The 11,782-nt window shown below is 48.3% G+C and overlaps 1 protein-coding gene across 1 annotated transcript in view; it reads left to right on the forward strand.

Annotated features, from left to right (window-relative positions):
* ccdc102a (coiled-coil domain containing 102A) overlaps positions 1-11,782 on the forward strand; it is a 138,317-nt gene that overhangs the window by 39,132 nt on the left and 87,403 nt on the right. The window contains exons 2-3 of the mRNA XM_063189301.1: positions 9,120-9,773; positions 10,260-10,607. Coding sequence (XP_063045371.1) covers positions 9,399-9,773; positions 10,260-10,607 — 723 coding nt within the window. The 5' untranslated portion in view covers positions 9,120-9,398. The remainder of the gene's footprint in view (positions 1-9,119; positions 9,774-10,259; positions 10,608-11,782) is intronic.

An 11,782-nucleotide genomic window follows, 5' to 3' on the forward strand; every position in this document is an offset into this window, starting at 1 on the left:
GTTTGCTCCGAAATTCTAAATGGAGACTTTCAAAGCCTGTCTGTTGCCTGTCTTTGTTCTGATTTTTGTTTTTGTTTTTTAGTGTTTCGTACAGTACCAAGGGTAGCATAAGATAAAATTGTGCCTTTGCTGTGGCATTTCACAAACTCCCACTTCAAAGATGCAATACATATGTAGTCTCTATGTGTAGTTTTTCCGTCACAGGAAGTGAATATATAGAAAACCCTTGCTGTCTGTTTTTCTGCTTGGGTTCATTGTCAGGTGACTGTTGAGTAACTGTACACATTCAACCTTCTGTTTTTCCTACGGCAGTTGTCGCTTTATGCTCAAAGACTTGCAGCGCTTCGCTGTTTCTTATGGTGCTGTACCGCAACTTTGTCTAGTTTCAGTCCCGTAAATAGGCCACGATAAAAAAGTGCATTTGTCTGATGCATATTCAGTAGACATTTTCTCTGAGCCTCTTCTCCAAGGAGGTTCATTTGGCTTCCATGCTGATACTCTCTCTGTCTGTCAATCTGTCTGTCTGCCTGTCTGTCGGGCTTATCGTCTTCAGTGAGGCTGTATGACAATCGCATATACTGTAGAGCAGTGGCTCCCAACCTATGGGTCGGGACCCAACCTCTGGGTCACCAAAGATCCACAGTGGGTCGCGAAGCCCTCTTGATTTTAAGGGATTTAATTTTAATGCCATATATAGCCCATGTTGAATAAATGACAAAGCATTTAAACTAGTATATGCATAGAAGCAACAAATTGTGATACATTAAACATTTATTCTATATTTCATTGAAGACAAAGTGTGGAATAAAATGATAACTAATGAGTTTTTACAGGAAACAGAGTATCATGTAAGTCCTTCTCGTGCGGGCGCTCGCACGGTTGGGTAACCAAAGCTTACAATGGTAAAAAATATGGGTCCCTGAAGAAAAAGGTTGGGAACCACTGGTGTAGAGAATAGAGACATTTCTGTATGTCTGGTGCATGTACCGTACAATATCAAGACATTTTCTCAAAACCTATTATCCAAGGAGGTTCCTTCAGGTTCTATGCTGATACTCTGTGGGCTTATCGTCCTCAGTGAGGGCTGTATGCTAACCGCAAAGATGCTGATGTCTCCTTTCCTCCTGTCCCCCCGTCGGTGCCAGAGAGCTCTTGATGTAGGTCAGATTACCTTGCTAATAGAAACCACAAGTCTCTCAGTTCCTCTTCTACTGTTCCATTGCTTATCCCCCTCTCTCTTCTTCCTGTCCTGTTCTCTTAGAGCTGGGGCTAAGTAAATGAATATTTCTGTATTTTCTTTCTGCATTTTGTTGCAATCTGCTTGCTGTTAGCCTTTCCTAGTCTCATTTGTGAGTCATGCGGTGCGAAATAGAGGAACAGATCTGTCTGTTTTTAGTCAGCCTTTCTGGCCCTGGCAGGACGTTGCAAGTCTAATTTTGTGTGAAAGAAAGTCTACGTTTATTTTCTGTGTCAGTGTCTGTGACTTTTTTTTAGCACCTGTGTGACTTTTTCTGTTTGTCTGTGTGTGTGCGTGTGCGTGTGTGTGTGTGTGTGTGTGTGTGTGTGTGTGTGTGTGTGCGTGTGCGTGCATGCGTATGTGTGTGCGTGTGTGCATGCATGCCTATGTTTTTGTGTTTCCTGTGTGTGTGTGTGTGTGTGTGTGTGTGTGTGTGTGTGTGTGTGTGTGTGTGTGTGTGTGTGTGTGTGTGTGTGTGTGTGTGTGTGTGTGTGTGTGTGTGTGTGTGTGTGTGTGAGACAACATGTGTGTTGTCATCTCGAGGCCAATGTGTTTCCTGCAGCAGATGTGTGTCAGCAGACAGACAAACCTCCAGACCTCCAGATTCATATCGCTCCTCCCCTCCCGTCCAGACACACTCTCAGACCAGGTCATGTCTCCAAAATGACAACGAAAACCCCCGTTCCCATTCAAAAGTTTTATTTTTTCAAATGCTGAGCACATACAGTGTCTCCTCTGATGCACATTGACAAAGGAGGTGTGCAAGAAGTCTTCAGACAGCAGATATGTCCCCAAACTCCCCTTTTGCATCAAACCTCCCTTTCCTTCCATGCCACTTATCCCCTCCAGAAATATCGGAAATGAGATTTTGTTCTTAATGTTTTGCCATTGAAAATCTCAGCTGCCTCTTCTTTTTCACAAGCATGCACACACTCACACATGCAGGCACACGCACACACTCACACCCGCACATAAACAGTGGCCTCGCGATGACAACACACACACACACACACACACACACACACACACACACACACACACACACACACACACACACACACACACACACACACACACACACTTACACACACACTCACACACACTCACACACACCACATCCTCCCATCAAACGCCAGATGACCTTGCCTGACAGTCCGTGGTATCCAAACACTCGTGAGATCTCCGGAAGGTCTTTAGACAGAGGCGTTTCCTCTCTCTCTCCCTCGGATGGGGGCGAAGGAACTCACTTTTCTACCCCTGTATAAAAGACCATCTGAAGCACAATGTTGTCTTCTACCCTTGGCCATCAGTAACTCCTTAAATGGAGGCCAACCCATAGTCAGGAAGTGAGGAAAGGAGGTGCAGGGTGTGGCCACTTTGGCATCACACTGTGTGCTTTAATGACGAACATCTGCTTCTTGACACCTGAGAGATTGGGTGTCATCACGAAGGTCACAACTTCTGTCTTTTCCCCCCCAGAGATCTGTTCAGTTTTCGTCTCATTTTCAAATGGGTGCAGATGAAGGGTGTTGTGATTATTTTCTCATGGTCTTTTTGCTCCTCCAGCTAGAATCCACTGATTGGCCTGAGGTACTGTTTCATGACTTGGCCTCTGTAACAGTCGTCTGCAGACGACCTTTACTGTAGAAGGTTCTAGAGTCCAGAATTGCATAAGCACCTCATATGGCCTCAATACAAAATGATTTTGCACGAATATGTTGGATCTGTAGCTGACAAGAAGACATGACCTCAGGGTTCCCTTCCCCCTAGCACTTAAGAGTTAAGGTGGCCAACTTGGCAACAAACATCTATCACCTTGACTGGGTCCTTTGAAAATAGCAAGACTTTGTTTTCTGAATGTCATTTTTGAAGTTGCTTTACAACTATTGCATGATTTACTTCGGGATGTTGATGTCATATTTCATATGAAATTGCAAAACATAGCCTTTCCAATGATGGTGATTACCTGTCTCTAATAGAGAGTAACCCTAGTCACCTTGACTAATGCATTTTCTGTGGGAAACACTGGCCTGTATGAAACAGGAAGACTGAAGGCAAACTGTACAGTAACTATGAGTTGTATGTGGGATAGAGGAACAGCTGATCGAAGATGGTGAGCTCAGGGCCGTAGATAGAAAAGTTGTCCTATGCTTTGATGTCTGGTTACGTGGATTTATGCTAGCTTCGAACGTTCCGAGTAAACCCATCTCCTGCCATACGTTTCTGTTTGCATTGCAGGGTTGCGCATACTACTTCTACGAAGTTGGCTTTTCTGCTATTGTTCTGAAACAAGTCCGTGCACAAAAATGCACAAAAATTGTTATTTTTGCAATTCCTCGATGATACTCCATGGAAACGAACCTTTTTGAAGGCTACGCAAAACTGGGAACTGAGATCGGCCATGTTTGATCATATATGGACAGAGTTCGCCGCCATTTTTCAACGATGCAACTCGTCCTACATAGATGGCTCTGTTTGAGCTGTGCTCCAGCTTTGCTTGTCCATGTCAGCAGACATTGGCTGAGCTCAGGGTTAGTTTTATGCTGCTGTGTTTTCTTCCTGTGCCAAGTGCTGTCAGTTGTAAATATGAGGAGAGATATCATCACGGTGGGATTTGTTATTGTAAGCCAGCAGAACATTCCCTGGTCCATGCAGTCAGTATTCAACATTCTACTCAGCATTCTAGTTTGCTTTGTATCAGTTTGGAACGAGGCAGGTCTGCAAACTTTTTTTCCTTATTTCTGTTTACTGAACAAGAGAATGGAGAGAGAGAGAGAGAGAGAGAGAGAGAGGGAGAGAGAGAAAGAGAGAGAGACACCATGAGAGAAAAAACAAATGTGAGTGGTTTATGAAGGGGAGTGTGTTTTTCTTTGTGTGCTTTAAGGCTCCATGTAATACGCAGGAGGCAGCCCACAGGTTTCCTGTTTGTAGAGACACCATTTACCTCAACATATAACACACACACACACACACACACACACACACACACACACACACACACACACACACACACACTCACACTCACACTCACACACACACACACACACACACACGCACGCACGCACGCACGCACACACACACACACACACACACACACACACACACAGCCAGAGGGGGTAGAAAGAGACACTGAGGTTGAAGCAGAAAACAATTGCACATTTCTCACACAGCCCAGCATTTCGTCGTGTAGAAAACCATAGTCATCATCACTGCCCTGTTTGTGTTTGTCCCTGGCTGGCAGGAGAGAGAGAGAGAGAGAGAGAGAGAGAGAGAGAGAGAGAGAGAGAGAGAGAGAGAGAGAGAGAGAGAGAGAGAGAGAGAGAGACAGAGACAGAGACAGAGGCAGAGGCAGACAGAAAGACCAAGAGCAACAGAATGAGAGAGCAAGAGAGTGTGTGAGAGACAGAGACAGCTCCTCTGTTCTTTTTTGTGTTGTTTGTTTGCCATTGTGCCCCCTAGCCGGAGCAAATCGCCCATCAAACAAGTGTCCTCTTGAACTCACACAGAAAGCCGTGCCCACTCACAGCCCTCGTTGCCCTCAGACAGTGTGAGAAGCGTGCCTAATCTTTGTATATTGTAAGTCTGAGTTTTTTGTCTCCAAATGTACATAAAATGCGACTTGTAAGTGGAAAAATGGTATTGCTGTTTTTCTTTTGTCTTTAAGAGGTCCACCCCATGTTGCACACATGTTCCCTTTCATATACTGCACACATGCATGCACGCACGCACACACGCACACACACACGCACACACACACACACACACACACACACACACACACACACACACACACACACACACACACACACACACACACACACACACACACTCAGACACACACACACACACACACGCACACACTCAGAGGAAACGGCCGTGGGCTGTTTGTGTCTGGCTGAAACCCAAGGTCAGCTCAAGGACACGTCAACAAGAGCAGAAGAAGCCAGGATTGAAGTCTCTCATTGCTGGACTCCCACGGTGCTTCTTGACATAGCTGTCTGTCTGTCAGTCACATCTCTCGCATGTTATTCATTTGCTTGTGTCAGTTAGCTAACTGTGTTGAATAGGCTTGCTGATGAGGTTGCTGATGAGTTGGGACTGAGCGCTCATCAGGGATTGATTGGAGAGTACCGTCATTTTCCACCTGAGAGACTCTGCCTCGTTATGAATGTGTCATTGTGAGCCTCTCTTTGATTCCCACTCAGTGATAAAGTTGCCTCTCTCTCTCTCTCTCTCTCTCTCTCTCTCTCTCTCTCTCTCTCTCTCTCTCTCTCTCTCTCTCTCTCTCTCTCTCTCTGTCCCTCTGTAATCATCTTCCTGTCAGATCATTCACTGTCACTCTCAGCCTTTTTGTCTGCCTGTCAGGCTTTATCTCTGTCCGGCTGTCTGGTTCTACATAGCTCTATGTCTCAGTGTATCTCCCCCTCTGTATCCATATAGTTTCTGTCTCCCTCGGTCTCTAGTGTGTGTAAACTCTGCTTCCACAATAACCATTTAGACCGTTGCCAGGGCGACACTTTATTAAAGGGCCTTCTTTGCACTCTCTGAGCATTCTCACGGGTTGCCATGGGGATATTCTGAAGGCTTTAGCACGTTTGCGTGTGTGTGTGTGCGCGCGCGGGGGTGTGTGTGTATGTGTGTGTGTCTGTGGTGTGTGCACGCATGTGCTTGTGCACCGGTGCCTTCAGTGCGGCGCTTGACAGGAGTGTTTGCCTCTTATCCGTGGCCAGACCTCAGGAAGAGAAGAGCTGTCACCTCCCTCCTTCTCATCATCTCTCCTCCCTCCCCGCCTCCCTAACCTGAGGCTAGCCAGCTTTGTCTGTCAGAGAGAGAGAGAGAGAGAGAGAGAGAGAGAGAGAGAGAGAGAGAGGGAGAGGTATGAGGGGGGATGGAGAGAGAACGAGATGGAGGAAGGGAGAGAGAGAGAGAGAGAGAGAGAGAGAGAGAGGGAGGAGGAGAAAGAGAGAGAGAGAGAGACAGAGAGAGAGAGACGGAAAGAAACAAAGAGGCAGACAAAGCGCCAGAGAGGGCGAGAGGGAGAGTGAGCAGAGCATAACAAACGAGAGAAAAAGAAGGATGAAGAGAGGGAGAGAGAAGGAGAGAGAAATAGACAGAGACAAACAGATCAGGAGATTAAAAGACTACAGACATAATGAGAGAGAAAGAGAGAGAGAGAGAGAGAGAGAGAGAGAGAGGGACAGAGGGAGAGAGAGCAGCCTGTAGCTGTCCAGAGCAGACCATATGAGATGAGAAGGAGGCTGGCCGCATTCTGCTCTCTCTCTCTCTCTCTCTCTCTCTCTCTCTCTCTCTCTCTCTCTCTCTCTCTCTCCTGCTTATTTATGGCTTTGGGAGCAGTCACACAGCACTGCATCTTTTTCACATTTGCTGCTGCTGCTGCTGGTGTATTTCTGAGTTCCGTCCCACATTTCCCCTGGTCGGTTCAAAGCGTTCCGGGCCGGCATTCCTCATGTGGTTGGCCGATGCCGAACTGACCATGACCATGTGGACGTGGACTGTGCCTCTGCACTGCACAGCTGCTTTTGTCACAAACACGCGGCACTGTGTGGTGGCGAGTGGTGAGTGATCAGTGGGCAGCACTGTCTGTCATATTTGGGAGTGTACTAACTGAAGGCTGTGGCCAAGACGTCAGCACATGTCGCTCTGTCTGCCTGGCTGCTATCCGTGGTGGCCATGCATGACATCCAACGTCAAGCAGTAGCAGCACTAACATATTTCCATCCTCTAGCAAAGTCTTGGGGTGGCACTGAACAGCACTGAACAGTACAACATGGCACAGCATAGTCCAGCATCGTCCAGCACAGCGCAGTACAGTACTGAACAGCACAGCACAGCACAGCACAGACCAGCACAGCACAGACCAGCACAGCACAGACCAGCACAGCACAGCACAGCACAGACCAGCACAGCACAGACCAGCACAGCACAGACCAGCACAGCACTGAACACAGCACAGCACTGCACAGCACAGCGCAACACGGCGGAAAACAGCAGCAAAGTATTACAAAGCACAGCACAGTGTAATGCAGCACACTGTGCAGTATGCACAGTACAACACTGCGTAGCTTGAGTCAGTAATGTAAAGCACAGCATGGCACAGCACAGTCTAGTACAGCACAATATAGTACAAAACAACACAACACAGCACAGCTTGTGCAAGTGGCCTATAACGACAGCAGAGCACAGTCGCAGCATGTCAGGGTGAATCAGCATCCTTGGCATGTGATGACAGGCTGGAACACTGTGTGTTGAGGACTGTACTGTAGGCCTATAGGGGGGTTGCACTAAACTGTGTGTTGAGGACTGTACTGTAGGCCTATAGGGGGGTTGCACTAAACTGTTTGCAGCTGACTTTGGATGCAGGCCTTTGGGCTTCAGAGACAGGGGGGGTCGGATGTATGTTGTGTGTGTGTGTGTGTGTGTGTGTGTGTGTGTGTGTGTGTGTGTGTGTGTGTGTGTGTGTGTGTGTGTGTGTGTGTGTGTGTGTGTGTGTGTGTTAGGGATGTTAACCAGTAACCGGTTAACCGGTAATCGACCGGTTCAACTTTAACCGGTTAAAATTTTCTGCTATCGGTTAACCAGATGTAATAATATTAATAATTATAATAATAATTTCCTCCCAAAAAAACGATAATTTTGAGATTTTAGTATGATAATTCAGCATTTTCCATCTGGCAACAATGGCTGGACATGGCAGGTCCTGTCTGCGCAGCAAAAAAAAAGCTTATGTGAAAAATAAAAATGAAAAAAATCAGTGCTGTGCATATCAGGCACGAAGACGTTTTAAAATTTAAGATTACCGGTTAACCACCGGTTAATGAGTCTTGGTAACCGGTTAAGAGTTTTTTCAATTTTCGCCATCCCTAGTGTGTGTGTGTGTGTAGTGTGTGAGTGGATGGATGACAGCTGGGTGGACTTGTGCTGAGAGGAGTAGAAGAAGTGTGTGTGTGTGTGTGTGTGTGTGTGTGTGTGTGTGTGTGTGTGTGTGTGTGTGTGTGTGTGTGTGTGTGTGTGTGTGTGTGTGTGTGTGTGTGTGTGTGTGTGTGCGTGTGAGTGTGTCGGGGTGGGGGGGGTATTCTGCTTGTTTGAAGGAGACACGCATGGCTGGGTCTGTGAGCTGTTGCATGTGCGCTGGCTGTTTGTTGGTGGCGAGGGCTTTCTCTGCTCTGGAGACAGGAGTGGTTAAACCGATGACGTTGAGGAGTTTAGGCAGCCTGATTACAATGATCCAACGAGAGAAGTGTTCAGCGGTTGTGTTCTGCTTGTGTGTGTGTGTGTGCGTGTGTGTGTGTGTGTGTGTGTGTGTGTGTGTGTGTGTGTGTGTGTGTGTGTGTGTGTGTGCGTGTGTGTGTGTGTATTTGTGTGTGTGTGAGTGTGCGTGCGTGCGTGCGTGTGTGTGTGTGTGTGTGTGTGTGTGTGTGTGTGTGTGTGTGTGTGTGTGTGTGTGTCAGTGTGTGTGTGTGTGTGTGTGTTATGTGTGCGTGTGTGCATCTGAGGAAATGGGAAGCAGGCCTTCTCGTCTCGTTGAGGACGAAGGCCAGTGCTCATGTGTCACCAATGAAGCCTAATTTGGAGGGCCGGCGATGCTCGTTTTATGTGTGTGTTTGTGCCTCGAGGAGCTGAAATAAACAGACACAGTCTATGCGCGTTTGTTGGTGTTTATGCGTGTTGGTGCACATGTTTTGCACGTGTTTAGCTTGTGTTTATGTGTGTATGGTAATGTGTTTTTATGTGTGTATTTGTATGCCTTTGTGTGGTCATTGTGCTCTTGTGTCACTCCAAGTGTAAGTTTTTGTATTAGCAGTTCTAATGCAGTCTAGTGCCTAAGGTCTTATGCTCTTGTCCTCTCTTGTCTCCTCTGCAGGATCCAAATTGAGGCGTGCAGCCCATCCATGGCTTCCTGACCCTGCCCACCCGCTGTCCTGTTAGAGCACAGAGAAGGTCGAAGGTCATCTGTCTCGTTTCCATCACCACTCCTCTCTGGACCTTTCCCCTATCTCATTCCGGGTCCACTCCGGATCCTATTCCGGGACCGTTGTCCTTTTTTTCTCCAACCGCGCTCCGAATCCGCTCCGGATTCCACTCCGGATCCGGACCAAACCCGCCTTCCCAGGGGCAGGCGCCAGGAACCATCGGCTCGGTGATGAACCACACGCCCAGCCCCCACATGGCCGACAAGTCCGCCCCGGGGGCCCTGCTGTGCGGCCTGGGCCTGGGGCCCGACCGGGTGCGCTCGCCCGACAGCCTCACCCACACGCCCAGCCCCACGGGTGGAACGCCCAGCTCCAGCCCCCCTCTGCTGCTGTCCCCGGGGCTGGGGCTGGGCTGCGAGGGCCTGAGCATGGGGAGCCTGGCCAGCGGCGTGGGGGGTATCGGAGTAGGGGGAGGCGACTGGGAGAGTCGCGAGGAGCTGAGGCTGAGGGAGCTGGAGGAGGCGAGGGCCCGGGCGGCACAGATGGAGAAGACCATGCGCTGGTGGTCCGACTGCACCGCCAACTGGAGAGAGAAGTGGAGCAAGGTATGCAGCAATTCTCAGCATTCGGATGCCTTCTATTCTGTCTAACTTTGCACTTCTTTTTATGAACTTTTTCTGTTTAACTTTAATGCAATTTTACCAAATATATCTTATAAACTGATTGCATGCAAGTCTTATGAGCCAATATGACAGGTAACTCTTTGGTGTGACATACCACAGTAGTTGTATCAATTCTTTGTTTTTAAATACAAGAATATTCTCAAGACAAAAACTGACAACGAATCTCTGACTATCAGAAAGGCTATATGGCTAGTGACTCAGGAAAGCCAATAACCACAGTGGCCGGTGAGCAAAAAAGTCAACATCAAAAAAGTCAAAAACCATTAAACCTTGCCACAAAGTTACAATTTCACCATCCCACGTTTACTCTCCAATATCGGTCTATACTATAATACTTGGTATGTTATAAAGCCCCACAGAGTACTGTCTGCTAATAATCTCCTTGTGTCCTTGTGTGTCTGTGTTCAGGTGCGTGCGGAGCGTAACCGTGCGCGTGACGAGGTGCGCCAGCTGCGCCAGCGCCTGGACGCCCTGACCAAGGAGCTGACGGGCGCGCGGCGGGAGCGGCAGGAGCTGGCGGCCGAGAACGAGCAGCTCCGCCTGGAGGCCCAGAGGCTGCGCGCCGCCGAGCTGGGCTGCCACATCACCACGGCGACCGCCACCGCCACCGCCTCCCCCTCCTCCTCCATCTCCTCCACGTCGTCATCGCCCGCCGCGGTGGTGGGCGCCCCCGACAACGGCAAGGGGGAGGGGCCTGGCTCGCCGGAGCAGGAGCCGGTGAGGGACGTCAGCAGTGATAAGCAGGAGCACAAGAAGGTGGGTGGGGAACGCACGCATGGACACACACAAGCACGTACACACACGCACGCGCGCATGTGCACGCACACACACATACACACACACATACACACACACACACATCAGAACTCAAGCAGGACCACAAGAAGGTGGGTGGGGAACGCACGCATGGACACACACGTGCATGTGCACGCACACACACGTACACACACACACACATCAGAACTCAAGCAGGACCACAAGAAGGTGGATGGGGAATGCACTCATGCAGGCACGCACGCAAACAACGCAGCACACACACACACACACACACACACACACACACACACACACACACACACACACACACACACACACACACACACACACACACACACACACACACACAGACACAGACACATGCCAGAACTCAAGCAAGACCTCAAGAAGGTGGGTGGGGAATGCACAGGCACGCACGCAAACAACGCAGCACACACACACACACACACACACACACACACACACACACACACACACACACACACACACACACACACACACACACACACACACACACACACACACACACACACACACACACACACACAAGATCACCTCAAGCCAGAACATATGAAGGTGAATAGGCAGCGTCCCAAAAACAAGTCACAACACAGCGCAACTCAATTACTTTGGGCTGTTTTGCTTTTGCCAAATTAATTTTCAGAATCATTACTCTCCCATATTTGTGATGTTGTTTTGTGCAGTTTGTGCAGGCATTTTTCTCAGTTATGACATTTCACTATGACATGACATGCCTCCGCTCAGGAAATGAGCCTTCATTTTGTTACAGTAAATTGCCGCTTGTTTTCACATTTTATGATCGTTTCCTCATGCTGCATGACTTGTGGAATCTCTCCGAACTCTGGCACAGCCAAAGCCTGTTCTGTAGTTTGATGTCAGGTGTGTGATGAAGGATGGTACGATGATGGTAGAAACGACAGCTTGTAAAACAACGATGACATGACACAGCACAACTCAACAACTTTGGGCTGTTTTGGTTTTGCATAATTTGTCAAGTTGGCTTTATTGGCAGTTTCTTCATATGTGCAAGGATATTGAAAGTCATACACGTACAGATTCAGAGTTGGTACTTTTGTACGGCATATTTCTTGGGCGTTTTTTGTAAGGCATATTTTCTTACACTAGTTTTGACA

Source organism: Engraulis encrasicolus, chromosome 22 (genome assembly GCF_034702125.1).
Source record: "Engraulis encrasicolus isolate BLACKSEA-1 chromosome 22, IST_EnEncr_1.0, whole genome shotgun sequence".
NCBI lineage: Eukaryota > Metazoa > Chordata > Actinopteri > Clupeiformes > Engraulidae > Engraulis > Engraulis encrasicolus.